A 13,089-nucleotide genomic window follows, 5' to 3' on the forward strand; every position below is an offset into this window, starting at 1 on the left:
GGTGAAGGATGCACTTAGGAGGATGGGAAGGTCTAAGGCGGTTGGCCCAGACAACATACCCATCGAGGTGTGGAAGTGTCTGGGGGAGGAAGGAGTCATGTGGTTAACTACTCTGTTCAATAGTATTCTCAAATCAGGTAAGATGCCAGACCAGTGGAGGAGCAGCGTTGTAGTTCCTATCTATAAGAACAAAGGAGACGCCCAATGTTGTGGTAACTACCGAGGAATCAAACTACTAAGTCATACTATGAAGCTATGGGAAAGAGTGATTGAGGTTAGACTTAGACGAGAAACTCAAGTTACGGTCAACCAATTTGGCTTCATGCCGGGGCGTTCCACCACAGAGGCAATACACCTTATAAGAAGATTAATGGAAAAGTATAGGGAGAAGAAGCGTGATCTACATATGATGTTTATTGACCTAGAAAAGGCGTACGATAGTGTGCCACGACAGGTGCTCTGGGAGTGCTTGGAGGGTAGAAGAGTGCCAAGGAAATACATAGAGATAATTATGGATATGTATACCAGGAGTGAAACAAGTGTCCGTGCGCCAGTGGGGATACTGATTTCTTTCCTTTAGAGGTAGGTCTTCACCAGGGGTCAGCGTTGAGCCCGTTTCTTTTTGCAGTAGTCTTGGATGAGTTGTCAAAGTCGATTCAGGGGACTCTCCCGTGGTGCATGATGTTCGCAGACGATATTGTGTTACCTGCTGAGAAAAAAACAAGATCTAAACATGAGGCTTGAGGAGTGGCGAACAGCCTTAGAGACAAAAGGTTTAAAGATTAGCCGATCTAAGACGGAGTACCTCCACTGTGATTTTGGTGGGATAAACGACAATGAAGACGCACAGATCACAATTGAAGGGCAGGTGGTCCCGCAGGTAACGAAGTTCAAGTATTTAGGATCATTTGTACAGAGCGATGGGAATTAGACAGTGATGTGACCCACCGAGTTCAGGTAGGATGGTGTAGATGGAAAGCAGCCACAGGTATATTGTGCGACAAGAGTTTCCCGACTAAACTAAAGGGAAAATTCTATAGGGTGGCAGTTAGACCTGCAATGCTATATGGAACAGATTGTTGGGCCATCAAGAATGCACAAGTGCGGAAGATGGAGGTAGCAGAAATGAGAATGCTACGTTGGATGTGTGGGCACACAAGGCTAGACCGAATAAGAAACGTTGTGTTTCGCGAGAGATTAGGGGTGGTGAACATAGCAGACAAGATAAGAGAGTGGAGACTGAGATGGTTTGGACATGTAAAGAGAAGACAGACGACGAATCCTGTTAGATCCGTAGAAAACATTACTATAGAGGGGAGGAGGGGTAGAGGACGACCGAAATTGACTTGGGATGAGAGGATTAGGCATGATTTGATAGACCTAAACCTCTCCGAGGACATGGTTGAGGATAGGAATTCGTGGAGAAGTAGAATTAAAGTTAAGGATTTTTAGAGAGAATTGAATACCTTAGGGCTTAGACTTTACTTATTTAGGTCACATACCATAATGGTATTTCCCTTACATATATTATTATTATTATTATTAGCTTTTATATAGCTGTTAAACTGTGAACTTATTGTTAATATTATTATAATTAGTAGTAGTTTTTATATAATTGTTAAACTTTGATTTCCTTTATTTTGCTTCATACACATGTACTTAGAGCCGAGGGTCTCTCTGGAAGCCACCTCTTTATTCCTTTGGATAGAGGTACGGTGTGCCTACATCCCACCCTCCCCAGACCCTACTTATAGCTTTGCTGTCGGTGGGATTTCACTAGGCATGATTGATTGATTGATTGATACATTTAAAATTACTTGCATTCGTTAACTTAAAAAAATTTAAAAATGCAGCTGCGTTGATTTTTTTCTCAACAATCCAGTATAAATTTTGTTGAAAACAAAGTTGTGTTGAAACTAGAGTATTTTTTTAGTATCGTAAGCTATATGAGTGTCGGTATTAACTGGTACTGCGACAAACTAAACCAATTCTGATCGAACTACATTCATATTGGTAACGTTTTTTCGTAATCGACACCTACGTTCGTTTTCTTATGGTTTCGCAGTTGCGTTTGTTATTTTCTTGAAACATAATTTTTTTCTACACAAAATGTTTTTTTATATTTGCTATGGCCCAGTGGTGTTGTGTTGTTGTCATGTTGCTTCTTTTGGATATTTGCAGAGGCTTTGAATCGTCTTTCAGTCAAAAGCTTTCCCGTCTATTCTTTTATTTGTGGGCCCCATACATAGTGAGGGGGCTTCCGCCTCTGCCTCCACGTGCATTACACCTGTATCATGCCTTTTGATAAACTTTTTCACTAAGGTTCTTCTCTGTCTGCATCGAAGTTCAGAAACCCAAACATCTCTTCATCTATTATCTGGTGAGTCTCTATTTCATGTTTCTGTCTTAGTTTTTTGGTTTAACCGACCTTCTCCAAACATATGTTTATGTGGAATTTCTACGTTGATCGTTCTGATTCTTAGCTGCTGAATATTTTTTAAAACCTAGGGTTTATGAATACTTCAAGGCTGTGTTTCTTATGTATCGTTTAGCAACAAGAAATTCTTGTAAGAATACATATATGGATATGTATATTTATGTATGGCCTACATGATCATTTATATTATAACAGATTAAAGTTAATTAAATTATACCTTATTATTATATTAGCTAGGTAATTGTTGATGGACCAAATTACCCTTTCTTGCTAATCAAGGGTTTCCCTTGGATGTATATAAATATGAAGAGACTAATTAACATCACATAACTTAACCCTAAATCCTCACATAAATGTGAGCCTCTCTCCCTCTATATTATTCGGTTTCTCAAGAACCCTAATCCCCATCACTAATATACATCCTAAAGGGGAACCCGACCAAGCTGACTGTCATGTCGTCTGGATCGTTCTCATCAGCCGTGGCCTCTCTCTCTGCTGTAACAGGTATGTTTTAGTTATAGGTTTATCATAATATCCATGTTTTCTATTACATACATGAATAACTGATCAACAATTCTTTTATACTAAAGCTTTAAGTTAGCAGTTTTTTGACTTCCTCATCAACAATGGTCACAAAGTTTCTTTTGACAGAACACTAGAGTTGGACAGCTAACCTGGTACACTAAACAAACCCGAAAACCAAATCGTTTTGAAACGGATTAGGTAGCAAACGGATCGGAACCGACTTAAAACAGACTACGTAGCAAACGGATTGGAACCAACTGACGTCGTTGATTCGAAACCAGTTTATAACGTTGTCCAAGAAAACCGGCTTAAAACCGGTTAACGTTTTCCACATACACAAAATTATTTTCAGTATTTTAAACATCCTTACCGGAATCCATACGTAAACCGGTAGTAACTTTTGACAACCAGCCCCAACCAGTGTGCTTCCAGATTTGTTATTATTAGATTTAAAGCAGCATGTGTACTTCTAAGCTCTATTAGTGCATCCTTAGTTGACCATAGGGACTTTGTATCTTATACAGTTCAAATATAAAGCATGAGTTTGTTTAATAATTAGTTTTTGAACCTCAACTCTGATCTGTTAATGCAGTATCAACTGACCAAAAGGACTTAGTTTCTAAGATAGTTCAAATTTATAGAGTTAGTCTAAAGTTGTTTGCTTATAAAGGTTCGTCAGTGTAAAGTTATTTGCTTTTAAATGTTAGGCAAACAGTCTTAGTCGATGAAACTTTTTTTACTGTGTGCATTGATTGGATATAGTTGTCTGCTGTTGCTTTAGAGTTTGTAAGTCTCCAGCCCTTTAGACATCTATGGATATTATTGGCCCTGAGTCTTCCCGGAAAAGATCCAACCGAAGCTTAGCTTCCAGCTCACTTTTAGTAAATGCACCAGATTTAGTTGCAGGTGAACACGTTGTAGACAATCATAAGAGTGTTGTTATGGGTTTACGTGCAAACAAATTCTCGGTATGTTTGTTTAGTCGCGCACACAATAACCTACAAAACCGGTCTAACCCTTCCCTCAGTATGTGCGATTCGTCTTCCGTCAGCACATCTCACGATCTTGGTGACTGCAATTTGGTTTGCGAGTACTGCGATGCACTTTTTTGGTCTACGGAACGACTTACTTCCTTTCCATCCAACAGAAGGCCTCGGTATAACCAATGTTGTAAGGGTGGTAGGGTGTCGTTACGACTTCCTATCGAGCCGCCTTCACAGATGAAGGTTCTCCTTGAAAACCAGCATTTTCTAGACGGCATACGCGCTTATAATTCAATGTTCGCAATGACTTCATTTGGTGCGAAAGTCGATAGGTCAGTAAACTGTGGATCTGGTCCTTATGTTTTTAAGGTTGAAGGTCAGGTATCTCATTGGCTCGGCAGCCTATGCCCGAATGCTGATCAACCACCAAGGTTTTTACAAATGTATATTTATGATACTTCCAACGAGATTCGTAATAGACTTAGCCAGTTTACTGACTGCGAAGATGGACGACTAAGTGAGGATATTGTTAAAGTTATAGTGGATATTTTAGATGAGCATAACGAACTGGTGAAGCTTTTTCGTTGCGCTAGGGATCTATGTTCAACCAACCGTCCCTGATTTTAGTGTTTGCCTATACAATTCAGCCAGTTATCATATGATTCCCCTGTACCTAACAGCATGGGTGCGATCGTTCACGAAGGTTAATCTGGTGCTGATGATTTTGATACAGTCGTACACTGCAGAGACGGTCGTCCATAGCGTATTAGTAAGCTTAAAAGCCTATATATACGGAGATCGTGGCTGGTCTCCTACTATGCGTCTTGTATCCAACGGTGATCGTCGAAACAACAACTTATTACTGGGAAAGGAAGTTAAACTCTCAAACTCGGAAAAGAAAAAGATGTAAAGAACAGGCCTGACTGAGGCCGTTGCATTACCTAAAGCCTCCTAGCGAGGAAAGCTAAATATGTTCCTGAGATACCATGGTAGTAAGGCCATGAAGGTCTTCACTTGGTCACCACCTCCTTTGCTGCAGGTGAGAAAAGGCTTTGCTTTCCGCTGGCCTTATTAGTAGTCAGACTGATGATCTACCCGTCTCCGAGGGGTAGACCAGCCGGCAACTCCTAGGCAAAAGATATGCGAACTCCTCCTTAAGCAAACGCTATGCTTCATCCTCAAAGTCAACGATTCTAGCCTCCTGAACCGTCATAATGGACTTATAAAAAGCCTCTTCTGCCTTTTGGCCGTTTTACTCATTTCTTTGATTATCTGGGCATAAGACTGCCCGCTCCACCACGTGCATAAACTAATGATCTCATGATATGCCAAAGCGTGACTGGCCAAACTCTGTGACAGGGATATAAAAAAGGGTGTAATCCCGATTTCTCTAAAGCGCTACAGAACTCAGTGAGTGAAATAATACGGTGATCCAAAATAATGGAATAAAAGACCTAGGAACGATCAAGGAATCTTTTTAGCCCCAACGACAAATGAACCTAGGTAGGGGCATTTTCGGGGAGTAGCCCGCTTCCCATTACTCAATAGGGCAATTCCTCGCACATCATTAAGGGAGCCATTGAAAGGTGACTAAAACACCATAAACGGGGACTACCCGAGCTAATGATAGAGGCAAGAACACTTTCCGGCCAAGTCCCATTAATTGATCATAACGATATCGTGGAAATGCTGCACGGACCCATATATATAGGAACGGAAAAAGAATCACCTTGATACTAAAACGGATCGAGCCCGGGATCTTATTTGAAATGGGAAGATCTAGGATAGGCGGCCAACCTCCTAGAGAGAGCGATGTGCATGGACCAGGTGAGTAGGGATGCAGCTCCGTGGACCGCTCGTCGGGCCTGATAGGTGGTGGTATCACACCCTTCTCAAAGGACCGTACGTGAGACTCTCGCGTCATACGGCTCCGTCCCGGAATCAGGACCCCTTTCCTTTGACCAACGGGTCCTCAAACCAACTTGTCCTTCCTTTCTATTTCTCGGTAAGCGGTTTTCTTTTTCATTCATTGATTGATTTGATTCAAGGTAGCTTTAGCTTGCTTCCAAGTCCAAGCGCTAGCGATAGAAGCTAGTCGACCATCTGTCAAAGAAAAAAGAACGAACGGATCTTGTAAAATTCTCAATAAATTCTTCGATTTCTTCCGGAAGCATATGATAATCATCTGCTTCTCACGTTCCGTGAATAGCCGGGACATTGATGAATATCCAGAAAGGCATTTCGGGAATCGGTTTGATTCTATCTCTGTTCCTTCCGTTTAAAGAAAGGAAGGATCCCAAAGAAGCGATCTTTCTTTTAGTTGTTGAATCTCTCTTTGATTGAGCAATGTGTGATATTCCGAATCCTCATTACTAATGGAATCAAAATGATCTCTGAATTGATCAGAAGATCCTTTCAATTGGCTAGAATCCCTTACTTGAACGAAACTCGATCTTGTGGAATCATATTGAATATTTGATGATACATTCCGTACCTTCGGATCATCCCTATAATATACAAAGACAAACTCCAGATATTTGAGATCTTTCTCTTTGATTAATATCTCAATTCCAGCGACGGTTTCATTAGATATCTTACAACTAGAATCGCTCTTTTTTCCCATCCAGTCCCTCCACCACCGCGAACCCCAGTTAGATTCAGGCATGCTACACTTTTTAGTTATTGGGATAACCCAAGTACTCTCTTTCGGATTCAGGAAAGAACTCTCATAGATCTTTTTTCCTTTTGGAAGATACAGAAGCGAAACAATCAACCTATTGATATTGGAAGACCCAACGGATTCTTCCAATGTATCATTTCTGGGTCCAATGGAATTCATAGGTATAGGAAGAAGCCCTATAAAATAGAGATTTTTTCTTTCGACCATATTTCGATTGTTAATACGATATATAAGGACCGCTACTCCAAAGAGTATTACACCCTTGATTGTGAAATATCGATTGCTTGTTGAACCCTGTGAATTGTGTGAAAGTAGGATACTTCAAATTCGGGAGTCAAAAAGTTTTATAAAACGTTCTTGGTGGAAAAAAATGTGAATGAAAGATCCCACTGAATTTAACTGGTTCCAGGAATCTAAGAAATAGTGAGAATTCTTGATCTCTCTCAATTCTAAAATCCAGGACTTGAATTCATGTCGTGTCATTAAATTCCTCCTTAAAATAGATTTGGATTCTGTATTTGGATCCGTGAGACAATTGAAGTGGCGTTTCCTTGTTCTGGGATCCTTTATCTTGGTTTTAAATCATTGGGTTTAGACATTACTTCGGTTCTTCTTAATCCTTTCAAAATGGTAGCAACATACCCCTTTTTGTGATTTCTTTCTATCAAAGAATCATACCGATGGTTTATTCGTGCGCGATACACTGTGAATCGAAAAGTTTTAGCCGTTCCAACAAAAATTTTGGGATTTAAAATTTGTTTCAAATTTGCTCGAATCGGATCCTTTCAATTTCTATGTCTATATCGAAGATATACTTACGAAGTTGTTCCAATTTATTGATTGGCATTAACCCTAGATCGTTGCCCCTGAGAAATTAATCAATACTTTCTACTCGAGTTCCATCGCAAACTATTTACATTACAATTACAACCCAATAAAAAAAGAAGGGTTCTAGTTGAATAGAAAAACGACATCGAGCCAAGAGCACCTTCATTCCTATATAAAATGGTGGATGTAAGAATAAGAATCCACAACGGATCGTGTCCTTCAAGTCGCATGTTGCTTTCTACCACATCGTTTTAAACGAAGTTTAACCATAACATTCCTCTAATTTCGAACCAGTATGGAATTGATTCAATTGCGGAATCATGAATAGTCATTGGTTCAGTCGGTACAGAGACATAGTTATTTCTCTTTTTTCTTAGCTACAGCTACATAGATAATCAATATTTTTATGAATAAATATTAGCAAGACCCCGGCTTTTTTGTATGAATGGAACATTTTGATATAAATCTCTATCTCAAAAAATGTCTAACAGAAATATCCAGAAATCTAAATAGAGAAATAACATAACTAACAGAAATCACATGAATAAAGAAATTCTAAATAAATATAAATAAAATCTATTTGATAAATAAAATCTATTTGACTCTGCCTCTTCAAGTGACTCAATAAGATAGACTTACTAATTCCAACTTCCCAAAACTTCCCAAAGATTCAATCCATAAAGAATCATTACAAATCTTTATACTTGAAAAAGTTTCTTACTTCTATATCATTATTTGAGTCAAGTTTTACAGTAAAGACTCCATTTGATTATCATAATAAAGATCATTTTCTTTTTCTTTTCGAATGGAATTCTCAATGATGAGAATCCATAAAAATTATTCAACAGGCCCTAGAAGGAATTCCGGGAGGGCCCTATGAAAATTTGTCGTGCATAACCGTTATTCAATAACTTTAAGAGGTGGGCGCCTTTTCCAACAATATTTGTTAGATGCATTCATAAGCCTTGAACAAGAACGTCTTGATTACATACGTGCCAACCAGAACCTGTTCCGAACAGAATATCTTCCAAAGCGTTCACGATGCAATTGCTAAAGGGGATACTGAAGGTCAAATCGTTGGCAGACGTGTAATCTTGCCATCATCGTTTACTGGAGGACCCAGATACATGTATAAGCATTATCATGATGCACTTGCAATTTGTCGTGTGTACGGAAACCCTCAGTTTTTCATAACTTTCACCTGCAACGTGAATTGGCCTGAGATTGTTCGATATATGAACTAGTACCCAACACTAAAGGCTAACGATAGGCCTGACATAATCAGCAGGGTCTTCCAACTTAAAGTTGAGGCGTTTCGTTCATACATCAAACATGATAGGCTCTTTGGAACTGTTGTTGCTGGTAAGTTTGTGTAACATGCTAAAATGCCTGAACTACTAATGTTGTCACTCAGTTTTAACACACTAAATGACGTAATTTTGTTTACACACTTTCATATTTGTATACTATCGAGTTCCAAAAACGAGGCCTGCCACATTGTCACATGCTTATATGGGTGTCTGCTGTGGATAGAATAACCAACCCTGAGAACGTCGATCGTTACATCTCTGCGGTTGTGCCTGACCCTAACACAGAGGCAGATTTATACAAAATTATTACAGAATCAATGATGCACGGGCCCTGTGGCTTAGCAAAACCAGGCTCAAAATGCATGAGCGGTGGAAAATGTTCTAAAAGTTTCCCAAAGCGTTATCAACCAAGAACTTCGTTCGACAAGAATGGTTACATTCACTATAAAAGACCGTGGGTTTTCTGTAAAAAAACGGAATAGATCTCGACAATGCATACGTTGTCCCTTATAACGATAGCCTTTGCTTACGTTTTAACACGCATATCAACGTAGAGTATTGCGGATGGAATATGATGGTTAAGTATTTATTCAAATATATATCTAAAGGGTCCGATCGCATTCGTTTTAAAGTCACTCAACCCTCTACATCGACCACACCTGTTCAGAATACATTAACAACAGCCACCAACGAAATCGACAGCTTTGTTGATGGAAGATATATATGTCCACATGAAGCGGCTTGGAGGATACTCAATTTCACTATACATCACAGATACCCAGCCGTACAAGTTCTAGCTGTACACCTTGAAAATATGCAGAATGTTAGCTTAAGGGATCGACAGCAACTACAAAATGTGGTCAACAATCCAGCAGTTCATCGGACAACGCTGACAGAATGGTTTACCAACAATGAATCTGATCCAAGTGGACAACATCTGAGGTATATCGATTATCTATCAGAGTATAAGTGGGACAGAAGAGAGAAGCGATGGATAAGACGAACACAAAAAACAGTAGCAACTATAGGAAGACTTGTGTACATTCACCCTTCTTGTGGTGAAACTTTTTACCTACGCATGCTACTGAATCGCCAGACAGGTTGCAAATCTTTCACTGACATCCGCACAGTCAATGGCATCATACATGTTACTTATCGCGCCGCAGGCGAAAGCTTAGGCTCGCTTGCGGATGATAGTGAATGGTCAATTGCATTAGAGGAAGCTAAGGCGTGGGCCACACCTAAAGAGTTATGCTCTCTATTTTCGCACATACTGTTACATTGTGAGGTGGCTAACCCTATCAAATTGTTCGAGAATCAGTGGAGACCAATGTCAGAGGACATTACCAGAAATAACGACGTCTATGCTGGCGGTGTCGAAGACCATGTGGCAGATGACACACTACACCAGTATGTATTATACGAACTCGATTTTTTGTTAAACTCCCATTCGACTTTCTCATCACTCACTAAACACGGACTGCCAATGCCAAACACAAACTTAATACGTACCTTAAAAAACAAGTTACAAATGGAGGAGAGACATTATGACCGTGAAAAACTTCTACAACAACACAACGAATACCTACAAAGTCTGCACCCGCAACAGCGAGCCGTATACGAGTATGTGACTTCATGTTTAGAAGCAAATACCCAAGTATTAGCTTTTGTTTACGGTCATGGAGGAACTGGGAAAACATTTCTATGGACTACAATAGCCAGCTTTGTACGCGGTCAGGGAAAAATTGTATTAGCTGTTGCCGCGTATGGTATCGCGTCGTTATTGCTCCCATCTGGTCGAACCGCGCACTCAAGGTTCAGAATCCCAATCGACCTTACTGATAAAACAAATTGTAATGTCAGTAAAAATACTCAATTATCCCAGCTTCTAGCAGATACAACTCTGATTATATGGGACGAAGCACCCATGAGTGATCGCAGATGCTTCGAAGCTCTTGACAGGACACTCAAGGATATCCAAAACAACAATAAAGACCCATTAGGTGGAAAATCAGTTCTGTTAGGTGGTGACTTTAGACAAACACTCCCTGTAAAGCGCAAAGCTACAAAGTCGGAAATCATTTGCTTCTCATTGCCTAGATCGTACCTGTGGCCAAAATTTAAGATGTTCAAACTTACTCAAAACATGCGTGTTCTTTGTCCAAACATGGATTCAGAAACTGCAACTTAGGTTCAAAATTTCTCGGACTGGCTCTTAAGCATCGGCAACGGTTTATGTGGGAAAAAACACGACGACCAAAATGAAAACTCATGCGTCATTGACATACCAACAAAATATATTATCCCGAATTGTGAGGACCCCATCTTAAACCTTGTGCAGTACATCTATGATGTACATTCCCTTAGCCAACCAACACCTTCAGATCTTGCAGAGAAGGCAATAGTTTGCCCCAAAAATAAAACAGCCGACTACATTAACCAGATTATCCTCAACATGCTACCCGGAAACCCAACTACTTACCTAAGCACAGATATTGCTGTCCCACGTGCAAACGAAAATACAGATATTGCGACAATATACCCAACTGAGTATTTGAACACACTTCACATATCTGCCTTCCCTCAGCATGAATTAAAGCTGAAAGTTAATGTTCCTATACTCATGTTGAGAAATTTCAACCAAAAATCAGGTTTATGCAACGGAACAAGGCTACTAATAACACAACTTCTACCAAAACTTATAGTGGCAAAGGTCATAACAGGAACAACAGTCGGACATAAAGTTTATATACCAAGAATTTTCCTATCTTCGGATAACAAAGACCAACCATTCATATTCAAAAGGAAGCAGTTCCCCGTAAAGTTGTGCTACGCAATGACTATAAACAAAAGCCAAGGCCAGTCTTTAAACAAAATTGGTGTGTACCTCCCTCAACCGGTCTTCAGTCATGGACAATATATGTTGCCTTCTCAAGAGCAACATCACCAAATGCACTGAAAATACTTATAGAGCCATACGAAAATGATAACGAACACCAAACAAGAAACATTGTCTACTCTGATTTCCTACACGAGATTGATAGTAATTAGATATACATGTTACATCTTTCTCATTTTAAATTATACAGCTAACTAGCCTAATAGTTTTGTTATTTTGCTGTTTGTTAGCCTATATACAAGAATTTGTTCGTATTAATTGGAATACGCATGTACAGTCAAAGTTACATTAACATTATTTACATACGATAGTTACAAAACGTTCATGTTGCCATAATCAGTATGACTATATGCTGAATTATATAGATATTAAAAATTAGTTGGTTTGTTAACTAATAAATTAGGTAACAAATGCATCTGTATTTAAGCCTGGTTTTGGTTTATTTATATCCGCAACGTACTGTACTATGTAATTATGTAGGCCTTTTTTTAATCTGGTTTGCCTTCTTTTGTTTGCAGTTACCAACCATGAATATCCAGCATATTGCCGAAATACGCGACGGCACAAACGGGTCACCGCTCGAGGTCAGGATTGTTCGAAAATGGCAACCTTTTAAACGCCCTGAAACATGCTTCCTGTTAGTTGATAGTAAGGTAAGCACACTTTATATCTCCAGCCATAACTACTACTTCATTATGTTATAAATAATAACAGACACGTTTCTAGGGAGACGCAATAGAGGCTGCCACAGCCGCACAAAACACAGAAGAGCTTACCAAATGTCTCCATCTAAACCACTGCTACTCCATTCAGAATTACATATGCACTGGAAAACGATATACGATGCGCACAGTTGCATGCAATGCATCCATCATCTTAGCAAACTATAAACAGACAATTCCAATTGAGGGAGAAAACATACCTCTCTACAATTTCAACTTCCTCCCGTATGACGAACTGACAACCCGTGTAGACAAGAAAGACCTATTAACAGGTACTTTGTTATTTTTTCCACGACACTGCCATCATATACACAATGGACAACTACTGTTGTGTTCACAATGGACAACTACTGTTGACATTATTGTTATATGCATACTAATCTTACATTTAAACACCAGATTACATTGGTTGCCTTGTGGCTGTTCGTCATTCGTCATTCTGATGAGCCTGAAGACAAAAGGAAGGCCTACCTGGAGCTGAAAAACGGCAGGTATTAATATTCATCTACACAAAAACAATGTTCTGATTTCTTACCTACTACAAACCCTCCCCACTCATCATACTTTTTTTTCACAAAATAGCAACAAGTCTGTACTTGTGACTTTATGGCCTGAAATACGTAAAAACTTCGACGAATCGAAAATACCAGCCATAGAACCACCTGTAGTTGTCGCTGTCACCTCAACAAAAGTGCAGCAATTCAT

At 39.5% G+C, this 13,089-nt stretch overlaps 1 protein-coding gene across 1 annotated transcript; it reads left to right on the forward strand.

Moving 5' to 3' along the window:
* The first annotated feature begins 2,351 nt into the window (after nt 1-2,351).
* LOC143554123 (uncharacterized) lies at nt 2,352-12,827 on the forward strand. Its single transcript, XM_077043976.1, has 4 exons — nt 2,352-2,380; nt 12,181-12,315; nt 12,389-12,656; nt 12,784-12,827. The coding sequence occupies exons 2-4, from the start codon at nt 12,190-12,192 to the stop codon at nt 12,825-12,827; spliced, it is 438 nt and encodes a 145-aa protein (XP_076900091.1). The 5' UTR covers nt 2,352-2,380; nt 12,181-12,189.
* Nucleotides 12,828-13,089: the final 262 nt, after the last annotated feature.

This window comes from Bidens hawaiensis, unplaced genomic scaffold (assembly GCF_021521415.1).
Source record: "Bidens hawaiensis isolate Kalapana, Puna unplaced genomic scaffold, B.hawaiensis_p1.1 tig00017562_1, whole genome shotgun sequence".
Lineage (NCBI taxonomy): Eukaryota > Viridiplantae > Streptophyta > Magnoliopsida > Asterales > Asteraceae > Bidens > Bidens hawaiensis.

Bases quoted from the DNA above. Each gene is read 5' to 3' on its own strand.
- LOC143554123 (XM_077043976.1), top strand. From the start codon at position 12,190: ATGAATATCCAGCATATTGCCGAAATACGCGACGGCACAAACGGGTCA. The intron at 12,316-12,388 runs GTAAGCACACTT...ACACGTTTCTAG, and splicing joins TCCTGTTAGTTGATAGTAAG to GGAGACGCAATAGAGGCTGC. The intron at 12,657-12,783 runs GTACTTTGTTAT...TTTAAACACCAG, and splicing joins CAAGAAAGACCTATTAACAG to ATTACATTGGTTGCCTTGTG.